Source organism: Chrysemys picta, chromosome 20, assembly GCF_011386835.1.
Source record: "Chrysemys picta bellii isolate R12L10 chromosome 20, ASM1138683v2, whole genome shotgun sequence".
Lineage (NCBI taxonomy): Eukaryota > Metazoa > Chordata > Testudines > Emydidae > Chrysemys > Chrysemys picta.
Window position 1 is genome coordinate 124464 of NC_088810.1, and position 13389 is coordinate 137852.

General features: G+C 57.6%; 1 protein-coding gene across 1 annotated transcript; it reads right to left on the minus strand.

Moving 5' to 3' along the window:
* Positions 1-1298: 1298 nt before the first annotated feature.
* Positions 1299-6233, minus strand: APOC1 (apolipoprotein C1). The gene is made up of 4 exons (XM_005289484.4): positions 6079-6233; positions 3714-3790; positions 2526-2676; positions 1299-1525 (listed from the first exon to the last, which is right to left on the minus strand). Exons 2-4 carry the CDS (start codon positions 3766-3768, stop codon positions 1459-1461), a joined length of 273 nt encoding a protein of 90 aa, XP_005289541.1. The 5' UTR covers positions 3769-3790; positions 6079-6233; the 3' UTR covers positions 1299-1458.
* Between the last annotated feature and the right edge of the window lie 7156 nt (positions 6234-13389).

Consider the following 13389-nt stretch of genomic DNA (forward strand, 5'->3'; position numbering starts at 1 on the left):
GGGGAGCGGGGAGCTGATAGGGGGGCTGCCGGCCCACGCTGGTTCCAAGCCCTCACCAGCCAGCTGCAACGAGCTGCTCTTCCTGCAAGCAGTGGACAAAGCAGGTAGCTGCCAAATAACGTTATAAGGGAGCATTGCGCAACTTTAAACGAGCATGTTCTCTAATTGATCGGCAACCTAACAATGTTAACCAGATGATGTTAAGTGAAAAGTTACTGTACATCCCAACCTCACTCCCAATACACTCGCCCCTCGCCACTTCCACCTAAATGTCAGTCTTTAAAAAAATAACCCTCTGGCTCAATTAATTAATACTGAGCCCAAAGGGACCATTAGATCATCTAGTCTGACTTCCTGCATAACACAGGCCAGAGAGCTGCCCCCAGTTACCCCTGCGCTGAGCCCAATAACTCGCATTGGACTAAAGCATCTTCCAGCAAGGTACCATCAAGGGATGGAGAATCCACCACTTCCCTTGGGAGTTTGTGCCAAAGGGTAACTACCTTCACTGTTCAAATTTGCACCTTGTTTCTAATTTAAATGTGTCTGCCTTTAACTTCCAGGTGCTGGGTCTTGTTCTGCCTTTCTCTGCTGGATAAAAGAGCCCTGCTATTTTCTCCCCGCTGCCTCTGTGAATGTGCTTTTATACCTCGATCAAGTCACCCCTTGCTAGTCTTTTTAATCAGTTAAACAGATTGGTCCCCTTCAGTCGCTCCCTGTGAGGCTTTTATTCTAGGAAGAGTTTTGTGTATTCGGATAATTTTTGTAGCTATTTTTTGCACCCTCTACAGTTTTTCTGCTACCAGAGCTGGAGAACGGTGGCCACACATCTATATGGATCTATGCTATATAGACCAGAACTATATACGCAGCACATGAGATACAAGGTTGTAACAGTGACAGCGATGTGCAGGAAAGGTCCCAAACCCCCCGCTGTGCCCTGCAGTTAGAATCCTGGTCTCAGGCCCAGAGAGGTGACAAACTGGAGGGAATTCAGAGCAGTGGCACAGAAATCACTGGGCTTGAGCTGGTAGGAGACACTGAAAAGGCAAAACCTGCTCAGATTGGATAAGGGACAGGTAAGGGGCAGGGGAGCTGACATGAGAGGCCACGTGAACTGCATGAACACCAGGTACCAGAGAATGATTTCAGGTGATCCATGGGACAAGCGGGAGGGGGCACTGAGAATAACAGGACGGAAAAAGCAAAGTGAGACTGAGAGAGAATTTTGAGGCCTCTCCCTAATGCGCATGGTCTGTGCAGGAACGACCAAGCAACCCCTGATACAAACCCAGCACTAAGGCAATCAGCATTTATTCATGGCTACAACAAAAGCAATAGAAAACAGGAACTTGGGTGCCAACCCTGGGTTCCCCTCCCAGCATGATCTCTTCAAGGGGAGCAGTACCCCAGGAATTGCCTGTGAGCTCTGCAGAAAAAAAAACCCTCTCAGTCAGATCAGTCCCTGGAAAACTGCTCATTGAACTTCTCCTTCATCTTCTGGAATTGCTCAGAGAACCAGTTCCTGTAAGACAAGGGGAGGCAGAGGCAACGTCAGCCAGTGCGTTAGGATCCTGCACTTCCTCACCCCCCACCTCCACAGATGCTACTACGGGGATGACTGGGGGCTTTGTAAAGGGGCTGGCTGAGAAGCCCTGAGCTTTGCCCTCGTGAACAGTGCAAAGCTGCACTGATTTGAGACACTACCATCTAGGGGCGGCTAACAGAGCCAGCCTCCCTCTGGGGACAGAGCCTGGTAGATGCTGGGAAATCTCAGCCGCCACCTGGTCATTATAGTTAATTACAGCGATTTTGACACATGGCTAAGGAATGGGTTTTTCCTTTCTAGTGTAGCCGCCTCTCCTGGGAGCTGTGAGGATAATGAGGCCAACTCAGTCCCAACTGTGAACTAAATCATACTAGTTTATCCGCTGTGCCTTCCAGGCAGCAGGATTTCACAGCACTTCCCATGGGATTGCTTCACATGATACATTATTCATATTTCAGTAGTGACCTGGTTATGGGGCCCCATAGTGCCACCAAGCGCTGCACAGACCCTGACCAAGATCAAGCTCCCATCCTGCCAGCACCGCACCGGCCTGAATGAGATCAGGTGCTCCGTTGTGCCAGGTGCTGCACACACAGAGTGAGCGCCAGTCCCTGCCTCAGCTCTGAGAGGGGGGGTATGTCCCAAGCGTGACCAATGCAGTGACATCTGCCTGAGTCTGCAGAGAGCCTGGGGGGGATCTCACTGAGGAGTTAACTCTGATGCTCAGCAATGCTCATTTAAATGTCAACATCATTTACAATGTCATCTGTCCTGTGACACCAGAGCAGGGGGGTCATGGCACTGCACAATTGACTGGAGCTGAGTGTTTGGGAAGAGCATTTCTAGCAGCACCTTCCTCAGTCTCCCAGCCAAGCCTGGAACAGTTCCCGCCTCTGCTTAGCTGCAGGTGACAGTCTCAGTGTCACTGGTTTCTGCAGGAGCCTTGCCCCCCTGCCCCGAGGCCCCTGTGACTCACCGGGTCTTTTCGCTGAACTCGCTGTGATGCAGTTCTTGGAAGGCGGCTTTGGTTTTATCTGCAATGCTGTCAGCAAAGGCCTGCAGCTTGTTCTGGAAGTTCTCCAACTTTTTGGTCAGGGTTGGCTCTGTGGGTTGAGCCTGAGCAGAGTCTGAAAGGGAGACGGAGAACGACGAATGCTACTGCCCAAACTCAACCCACCACACCCGTGCAATGTGCAAGGGCGTGTGTTTGTGTGCGTGCACATACAATGTGCCATGTATGCATGTGTGTGCAATGTGCCAGGGGCGTACGTGCATGTACATGCTCGGCTCTTTGTCTGTGTCAGTACAGTGCCCAGCAAGATGGTCCCTGATCTCGTCACTCTGTGCCTTGGAGGTGTTTCTCCACAGTCTCTGAAACATGCTTGTCACAGGAATTCTCAGCCCTTTTCACAGTTAGCTTTTCTGCTTCTGGTACCTGGTTCTGGAGCCCCGTGAGACTTTGTGTTACTTGAGATTAATGACCCTTGACCGTCTTTAAATGCCAGACCACCCATTGCACTCTCTCAACCCTGCCCACCCAGACTCCACACAGACGCTGGGGTGGTTGGAGCTCGGTTGCTGAGTAGCAACCTGGGGAGGTTTTCGCTTTTTCCAGACATCTCAGGGCTACTGTTTGGCTCTGGCAGCTCAGAGATGTAATTTGCCACAGATGTGGAGCTACTCCTATTTGTGGTTTTACACACACACACACACATACGGCACAGTGTACATGCACACACACAGTACACTGTACATCCACGCACACCCTGGCACATTGCACGCATGTGCGCACACACCCGGCACACTGCAGGCGCAAAATGCATGCCCCCCCTCCCGGTTTCAATGAGCCCAGCTATTGGTGACAAGATCCCAGGCATCCCTGAGCCCCAGAGTTATTTATAATCTCTACTGAGGTGTTGCTAGGGCAGTTGTTGGTCCCATGGTGGCAGGCGCTGCATGAACACGCAGCAGAGATCAGTCCTGCCCACCAGGGGCGAGGCAGAGACAGGATAGACGGGTCTGACATGCTCCCTGCTCCCCTCTCACCCTGGCCCACACCCTTCCCCCGGCCCCTCCCTCCCCTCTCCCAGGCACAATCTCCTCCCCTAGTCCCTGAGACCCCCATTCCCCCAGCTCTGTTTCCCTGAGGAATTGGGGCTCTTACCTGCCAGGACCGTCAGAGCCACGAGGATCAGTGCGATGGACACTGCAGGCCGCATGGTCACTGGGCTTGGCGTGTCCCTGTGGGGGGAGGAGGATGTGACCTCGAGACTGGTCCCAAATGCACCAACCTACCCTGAGGAAGGGACCCAGCCAGTGCCTCTGGCTGGGGGTTACACAGCCCTCAACGAAACACCCACCCCGCCCCACGTGGACCCCACTGACTCCCCCCCAATACTCCACTTCCTCCCCTGATCCTGCAGTGCCCCCCCCCCGCATGGACACCCCCCCCCAGCCCCACATGGACCCCACTGACTCCCCCCCAATACTCCACTTCCTCCCCTGATCCTGCAGTGCCCCCCCCTCATGGACACTCCCCCCAGCCCCACATGGACCCCACTGCCTCCCCTCTACACAAACCCCACTTCCTCCCCTGATCCTACAGTACCCCCCCCCCGCATGGATACCCCCCCCAGCCCCACATGGACCCCACTGCCTCCCCTCTACACAAACCCCACTTCCTCCCCTGATCCTACAGTGACCCCCCTGCATGGACACCCCCCCCAGCCCCACATGGACCCCACAGCCTCCCCCCACAGGCCCCACTTCCTCCCCACATCCTGCAGTGCCCCCCCCACATGGTCAGCCCCCCCACCCCACATGGACCCCACAGCCTCCCCTCTACACAGACCCCACTTCCTCCCCTGATCCTACAGTGCCCCCCCCCCCGATGGACACCCTCCAAGCCCCACATGGACCCCACTGCCTCCCCTCTACACAGACCCCACTTCCTCCCCTGATCCTACAGTGACCCCCCTGCATGGACACCCCCCCCAGCCCCACATGGACCCCACAGCCTCCCCCCACAGGCCCCACTTCCTCCCCACATCCTGCAGTGCCCCCCCCCACATGGCCAACCCCCCCCCACATGGACCCCCTGCCTCCCCTCTACACAGACCCCACTTCCTCCCCTGATCCTGCAGTGCCCCCCCCACATGGTCAGCCCCCCCACCCCACATGGACCCCACAGCCTCCCCTCTACACAGACCCCACTTCCTCCCCTTATCGTACAGTGCCCCCCCCCACATGGACACCCCCCACCCCACATGGACCCCACAGCCTCCACTCTACACAGACCCCACTTCCTCCCCTGATCCTACAGTGCCCCCCCCCCCGATGGACACCCTCCAAGCCCCACATGGACCCCACTGCCTCCCCTCTACACAGACCCCACTTCCTCCCCTGATCCTACAGTGACCCCCCTGCATGGACACCCCCCCCAGCCCCACATGGACCCCACAGCCTCCCCCCACAGGCCCCACTTCCTCCCCACATCCTGCAGTGCCCCCCCCCCACATGGCCAACCCCCCCCCCACATGGACCCCCTGCCTCCCCTCTACACAGACCCCACTTCCTCCCCTGATCCTACAATGCCCCCCCCCCCGCATGGACACCCCCCCAGCCCCACATGGACCCCACAGCCTCCCCTCTACACAGACCCCACTTCCTCCCCTTATCCTACAGTGCCCCCCCCACATGGACACCCCCCCAGCCCCACATGGACCCCACTGCCTCCCCTCTACACAGACCCCACTTCCTCCCCTGATCCTACAGTGACCCCCCTGCATGGACACACCCCCCAGCCCCACATGGACCCCACAGCCTCCCCCCACAGGCCCCACTTCCTCCCCACATCCTGCAGTGCCCCCCCCACATGGCCAACCCCCCCCCACATGGACCCCCTGCCTCCCCTCTACACAGACCCCACTTCCTCCCCTGATCCTACAGTGCCTCCCCCGGCATGGACACCCCCCCAGCCCCACATGGACCCCACTGCCTCCCCTCTACACAGACCCCACTTCCTCCTCTGATCCTGCAGTGCCCCCCCTGCATGGACACCCCCCCGGCCCCACATGGACCCCACTGCCTCCCCTCTACACAGACCCCACTTCCTCCCCAGAGGGCAGTGGGTTCTCCCACTCAGGGAGTTTCAGCCCCAAGCCTGCAATGTGCTCAAATGTATCCCCCAGGCCACTCTTCCCCTCCTCACCCCACCGAGCCCCCTGCCCTCCCCACCAGGTCCCCCAGATTCCCTCCCAGTCTCCACCCCACCGAGCCCCTGCCTCTCCCCACCAGGTCCCCCAGGCCCCTCTTCCCCTGCTCACCCCACCGAGCCCCCTGCCCTCCCCACCAGGCCCCCCAGATTCCCTCCCAGTCTCCACCCCACCGAGCCCCTGCCTCTCCCCACCAGGTCCCCCATCCTGGCCAACGAGCCCCCATTCCCCTCTTTGCACACTGCTCCAGTCCCACTGCCTCCACACGCCACCCCAGCCCCACTGAGCCCCGAACACCAGCCCAGCCCCACTCACTGCAGCTGGAATTAAGCAATCTCCGCAGCTGGGATGCAGCTTCCCGACCTCCAGCTCCCTATAAACCATCCTGCCTCCGTCATCCGCCCCCTCTGCTTGATGGGGGGGAAACCTGACCCCTCCCTCCCTGCTCTTCCAAGGCCTCTTAATTATTAGTCTGAGCCATGGGGAAATGAAATCCCAGCTAGGGAACAGCCTGGGGAGGGGGAAGAGCTGTTATTACAAATCAAGGTTCTCATGGCCATGCCTAAGGACCCCCGAGACCAGGGGGGTGCCGGGCGCTGCACAAACAGCATGGGGGACAGTCCCTGCCAGACAGCCACAGGGCGTGGGAAGGGGGTCGAACACCCCAGCCCCATGACCAATGCACTGGCCGCAAATGGCGTGTTTATGGCGTCTAGTCTTGGCTGGGTTTAGTAGGAGGAGATCAGCTAAATGAGAAGAAAAGGGAAGGGGATGGGGAGAAAAGGCAGGGGAGGTGAAGGGCAGGGAGCAGGGGCAGAGTGAAGCTGGGAAGGCGGGGGGTGGGGGGAGGTCGAGCAAACAGACACTCAGCATGGAGCAGGGAAGGGCCAGTGTACCCCTGCAGCGCCTAGTTTGGGGCGCAGACCCAGCTACCTGCCCCCCAGGTGCAGCAGGGTGGGGGTCACACCCAGTGTGTCAGCTGGGACTCCCTGTTAGTATCCTCCAGAAGCGCCCATTTAGCTGGGGTGGGGGGGCTTACACTGGTGCCAGGTAGTGTGCCAGCGCCCCCTTGGGAACACCAGCCCCGCCAGGCCAATCGCATGCGCCAGACCCCGAAGAAACAGGAGCTCAGCTGAAAAGCCATGAATCTGCTGGGCTCTGCTCCGTTCCTGTCTCTGCGTTCCCTTGCGCTCCCCCCGGCGGTGCCTCTGCTCTGCTACTTGGACTGTAAGCTCCATGGGGCAGGGACCAGCTCTTTGCGCTGTCTGTGCAGCACCTAACGCAACGGGGTACTAGGGTCCCTGCGCTCTGTGGTAATAACAATAATGATAAGATTGTGCCTTTGCCCCACGGGCAGCACCAGCCTCATCCTGGGGGGGGGAGGCGGGGGCTGAGATGGGCCAGACAAAACTAGGGGAGCTGTGCCCCTCCTTGCCATGAGGCCCCCATCCCTCTCCGTGGCCCTGGCCCCGGCCAGCTCAGAGGCCAGGGTGCTGCTCGCAACCAGTAAGAGCTGCCCAGGCAGAGGGACCCGGCTTCGGGGCCGGCAGAGCCCTGGGGAGCAGCGACCGCAGGGGGAGGGGCCCAGGCACCTGGGCCGGAGCGGGTCAGTCCGGGCTTCTGTGGGGAGCCCGGACCCTCCTGCCCTGGATAGCGCACCCTGGTGGGTGGGGACACGGGCCGGGGGCTGCTCTCGGGCACCTCAGCCCACCACTCGGGCTAACTTCTCTGCTGCTGCTGGAACTGGGCTCCCAGTCAGCAGCCCCTGCTCTCGCTGCTCTGCCTTCAGAGCTGGGCGGCTGGAAAGCGGCAGCTGCTATGGGGTGGGTATGGGGGGGCTAAGGCAAATTTTGGGTGGCTATAGCCCCCACAAGTCCCCCCTCCCCCAGCGCTGCCTCCTGCTTTGCCCTCTGATGTCTGAGCCTGTAGTGGTAGTATGTTCCAGTTTTTCTCCAAAGCCAGGGGGCCAGAAATGTACTGGATTTGTTTAAATTAAAGCCAAGCGTCTCCCATACATCACAGGACTCCAGGAGCTGGAGATGTAAGAAAACACACCAAATGCTGCAAGCTCAGGAGTCATTTCAGTTCAGCTTAATCCATATTTTTATCACCTTAAACAAACCTACTGAAAAGCATAGCTTCAGTATCAGGGGGTAGCCGTGTTAGTCTGTATCTACAAAAACAACAAGGAGTCTGGTGGCACCTTAAAGACTAACAGATTTATTTGGGCATAAGCTTTCGTGAGTAAAAACCTCACTTCTTCGGATGCATAGAGACAGTGAAACTGATGCCAATTCTGCCGAGAGAGATGGACACAGACAGACGGACACAGGGGGGAGGTTAAAGAAAGTCAGTCAGGCCAGGATAAGAGAAAAAGTGCAGTGGAGGGGAGGGAAAGGGGTTCCAGGGGGCAGGGGCTGGGATGGTCCCCTACAGTCTATTCCAGGGCGGCGGGGCTCATCCCCTACAATCCATGCATGCCCTGGGGTGGGGGCTGTTATTATCACCGACAGTCGACGCCCACCTACAGGGACATCCCTTCTAGTCTTACCCACCCCTCAGGGGAGGAGGGCAGGCAGTGACTGACCCAGCCGGCCCCACCTGCAGATGCTGTCTCTGATCCAAGGCCTGTGGACTTGGAGGATTCCTGGAGCCTTTGAGGAAAGGCCTAGACCCATGTGGCCAGCGTTGCACTAAGAGCGTCCAGAGCCGTGTGAACTGAGCTAGGCTCCTGCTGGTTTGGCCTGCGTCTGCCCTGGGCAACCTGGTTAGGAGTGGAGGTGGTTTGGTTGGAGGGGCTGCTGGAAAACTCCATTGTCAGGAGCCTAGTACTCTTCCACAGGCTGGCCTAGCAAAGCCAGAGTGATGGGACTCCTGACACTCCCCCCAGGCAAGTGATTCCCTGCGCTCACAGCCCCCCCCGGATCTGGGGCTCCCAGCCCTTCCCCCAGGAGGGGATCCCCCAGCTTACAGCGCCCCCGGATCTGGGGCTCCCAGCCCTTCCCCCAGGAGGGGATCCCCCCAGCTCACAGACACTCCCCCAGATCTGGGGCTCCCAGCCCTTCCCCCAGGAGGGGATCCCCCCAGCTCACAGACACCCCCCCCCAGATCTGGGGCTCCCAGCCCTTCCCCCAGGAGGGGATCCCCCCAGCTCACAGACACTCCCCCAGATCTGGGGCTCCCAGCCCTTCCCCCAGGAGGGCATTTCCCCCCTCCCCCAGCTCACAGACACTCCCCCCCAGATCTGGGGCTCCCAGCCCTTCCCCCAGGAAGGGATCCCCCCAGCTCACAGCCCCCCCGGATCTGGGGCTCCCAGCCCTTCCCCCAGGAGGGGATCCCCACAGCTCACAGCCCCCCCCCCCCGGATCTGGGGCTCCCAGCCCTTCCCCCAGGAGGGGATCCCCCAGCTCACAGACCCCCCCGCCCCCCAGATCTGGGGCTCCCAGCCCTTCCCCCAGGAGGGGATCCCCCAGCTCACAGACACCCCCCCAGATCTGGGGCTCCCAGCTCTTCCCCCAGGAGGGGATCCCCCCAGCTCACAGACACCCCCCCAGATCAGGGGCTCCTAGCTCTTCCCCCAGGAGGGCATTTCCCCCCTCCCCCAGCTCACAGACACCCCCCGCAGATCTGGGGCTCCCAGCCCTTCTCCCAGGAGGGGATCCCCCAGCTCACAGACACCCCCCCCCCAGATCTGGGGCTCCCAGCCCTTCCCTCAGGAGGGGATCCCCCAGCTCATAGACACCACCCCCCAGATCTGGGGCTCCCAGCTCTTCCCCCAGGAGGGCATTTCCCCCCTCCCCCAGCTCACAGAGCCCTGGCCCTCCTCCCTGGCAGGGGACCCCCCCTATGGTTGCCAACCTGTAGGCGCCAGGAATTAAAGCTTAATCTCTAATTAAAGTATCAGGGGGTAGCCATGTTAGTCTGTATCTACCAAAAGCTTATGCCCAAATAAATCTGTTAGTCTTTAAGGTGCCACCAGACTCCTTGTTGTTTTTGTTTCTTTAATTAAAGATTGTGACATGAGGAAATCTGGAGAGATTCATCCAACCAAAACTGGCAATCCTAGGACCAACCCCACCCCACGCCCCAACCCCCGAATCTCTCCCCACCAGTGTTAGGACTTTGTTTCCCAACAGCCTTTCCCTAAGGAATCTCGTTTGTCTCCTCTGCAGCCGCCTCCCTCCCCCCCTTCCTCCCCCCTCAAGCATTTGCACTGTTCAGCCCCTCCGAACCAGGGCAAATTCCTGTGACCAGGGAAAGGACGTGCACCCATGCTGAGCCCAAGTCCTTCCCCCACTAGCCAGTTCCCCACCCCAGGAGATGCCAGCTCCATCGCTGTCTCTGCCTAACTCCACGGGGGTGGGCGCAGCCCCAGTTGGGCTCCCCAGGCTGACGGCAACACAAAGGGGTCCCTGTGGGACCTGGCTGGGAAGAGCCCAGCGAGAGCTGGAGGTTATTTGCATTCACTGCTCTGAAGCTCGGTTCATCCCCCTGCCGTCCCACACACGCTTCTCCAGGCTGCTTGAGCTCTGCCCGCTAGTAACCCCTCCTGGCAGGGTCTGTATCGCCAGCTCCTTATTTTCGTATAAGCAGCCCGCATTGAGAAATGCTTTGTTTTTGCTGAGAAACCCAATTCCGTCCTCCCCTCCCTGGCGTTTTCTTTTTTCAGCTTGAGGTTTCGGATTGTGAAAGCTCAGGCCGTGGCTGAGTCATTCACAAGCCAAACCCCAGTGCTGGTTGCAAAACAAAGTCAGATGGCACCAGCACTTTCCAAAGGCTTGGCCTAGAAATGCCCCAGATGGGTCCCAGCGCCTGGTGTTCCTAAGAAAACCCACAGCCCTGGGCTGCAGCAGAGGATGGGTGCTCATGTAACCCACACACCTCTTGGGTGTGATGTTGTGTCCCACCTAGTGGCACTGAGACCACTTCGAGAGAGAGAATGAGTCTGCTCTGCAGCCGTAGCTAACAACCAGGTGGCTTTTAGCTCATGCAGGAGAGGCTCATGCACTGAGGTCCCAGGTTCGATCCTGCCCACCGACAACCAGGGTCTGTCGCATTACACTCACAGAGCCTGAGCGTAAGCCCAGACGGGACCATTCTATCCAGTCTAAAACAGGCCACATTCTTTCACCCAGTTCCCCCGGCACTGAGCCCAGGATGGTGCATCACTTCCAGACAGTGGCAGCAGGTGTCCCAGGCCCTGCATGTCAGATTATTAGTGGCCAGAAAGCTGTGACATGGAACCTGGATATAGTTTAAGTTGAACCGGCTTTACCTAGTCCTGGAACAGTGGTGAGCAAACAATACGTCAGGAAAGCCCTTCTCCCAGAAATCACCACCAGTTCCCCTGGCACCACTCCGCCTTGCACAGCTCCCTGGCTCCCAAAGCTGCCTCTAGGCAGAACTTTGCATAGTCCCAAACTAACAGCCACACGGCATATCTTCCCAAGAGTCAAAACTTGCTCCGCCCCTCAGCACTTGGAAGCGTGTGTGTGTGACAGCGGCCCCTGGTGATGCCTCAGCCTTAGCAATATCAGCCACTGTTTGCAAGGTGGCTTTGCAGCTGCTGAGAACAGGGGAAGATAAAACAGCCTGTGCCCAGCTCCCTGCCAAACTGTGTAGTTGCTCGCACCAGAAAAAGGAAGTGCATCCACTTTTCACTAGTGTAAACTAAGACCTATGCTGCCTAGCTAGCCCCTGTCCTGAAGGTAAAACCAACGAGGCGTCCTTGTGAGTTTACTGATACAGACTAACACGGCCACCCTCTGAAACCTGTTCTGAAGGTGTCACTTCTGTCCAGGCTTCTCTGCCAGGGCACAGTAAGTGCAAAGCACCAGCAGGTAAGACCAGCAGCAATTGCCAGTGGTGTGAGTGACTGTGGATGGTGCAGGGCAATGGCAAATTATGCCCAAGGGAGGGCACGGAGGGCAGGAAAGGTCTGAGTGGGGTTGTACCCTGCTCCATGGAGCAGGCTGCTGTCTGTATGGAGCCACAGCTGCCTGGCACAACCTATGAAGGGGGTTGGGTGATCACGCCAGAATCAAGAGACATTTCACCTCCAACTTGCATGTGGAGCCCAGAAATGAGAGGGTCTGTTTACACAGGGACCCCCTACCCCAGCACTGAGATGAAGCCTAGGGCATGGGGGTTGTTTATCCAGTATCCCCTCTTCTGTCACTAAAATTCAGCTGCCTCTGGGGTGGGGCATGGGGGGCTCTTTATATAGGGTCCCCTTGCCCTGAGCTGAGCTGCCTGTGGGGTGGGGGGTGGGGCTGTTTAACAGTACAGCTGGAATTGGAGGCAGAAAGGAATTCCTGAATCAGGGCCAGATTGTCAAAGGCACTCAGCACCCTGCCAGCTCACATTTGCATCCCAAATGACATGAGTTTAGCTGGAATAACAAGGCTAATAAAGGCCGCTGCTCTCCTGGAAAGTGTGGGCTGAAATGCTGATGCAGGAGCGGAACTTTGTTTTGCCAGAGGAAGTTTCCCCGGTGCTTAGAAAAGTTGTGGTTGTGATGAAGCCAATATAAATGTGTGTTGAACAGTCACAGCTTGGATTGAGAGGCCCACAGACAGCTGTGTTCCAGGGCACAGCGTGGGAGGTTTATAACTTACATGTGCTCGTTCTCTGGGCCTCTGGCTTCACAAAAACAGCTTGTTTGTTTGCTATTACGGTGAAGGGAGAAAGTCCTTTGAAACACAATGGGCCAAATTTCCTGCTGATGTAACTCCCCCGGAGCCAATGGTGAGAGACCTTACCCAACAGACTTGGTTGTGGGCGTTTAGGGAGGGATCGGGGTGGGGCTGGTTAGCAGCATTTCCCACTGAAGGTGCTGCAAGATAAGCATCTGGGGCAAGTCAGAACCCAGAGAGCCCCAAGCGAAGGGCTGTGTCTGTGTCTGGGGGGTTGGGAGCATCTGCTGGGATCCCGCACACTGGTGGGAGGGGGGATTCGAGGAAAGCAGCAGTGAGTGTTGGCGGGTAGGCTGGGGGCTTGGCCACACCCTGCTGCGGCACCAGTATCTGCTGAACACATCAGATTAGTTGAACCAATACCAGGTTTACAGCGGATCCATAGATTGTAAGGTCAGATGGGACCATTCTGCTCATCTGGTCTGACCCCTTGCATAGCAGAGGCCACTGACCTGTTCCACAGTGATTCCCAGAGCAGAGCTGTTAGAAAAACATCTTGGTTTAAAAATTGCCAGTGATGGAGAATCCACCACGACCCTTGGTAAATTGTTCCAGTGGTTTATTACTGTCAGCAGTAAAAATCTGCACCTTATTTCCAGTCTGAAGTTATCTAGCTTCAACTTCCAGCCACTGGAGTGTGTGAGACCTGAGGAGCCCATTAGTACAGACCAGGATCAAGTCACCCCTTAACCTTCTGTTTGTTGTGCTAAATAGCTTGAGCTCTGAGAGTCTGTCACTACAAGGCAGGTTTGCTAATTCTTTAATCATTCTCATGGCTCTTCTCTGAACCCTCCCCAGTTTATCAGTATCCTTCTTGCATTATGGGCCCCAAAACTGCACACAGTATTCCAGCAGTGATCATACCTGTGCCAAATACAGATGTAAAAATAACCTCTCTACACTCCTGCTGCCATGCTCACATCCATATGCC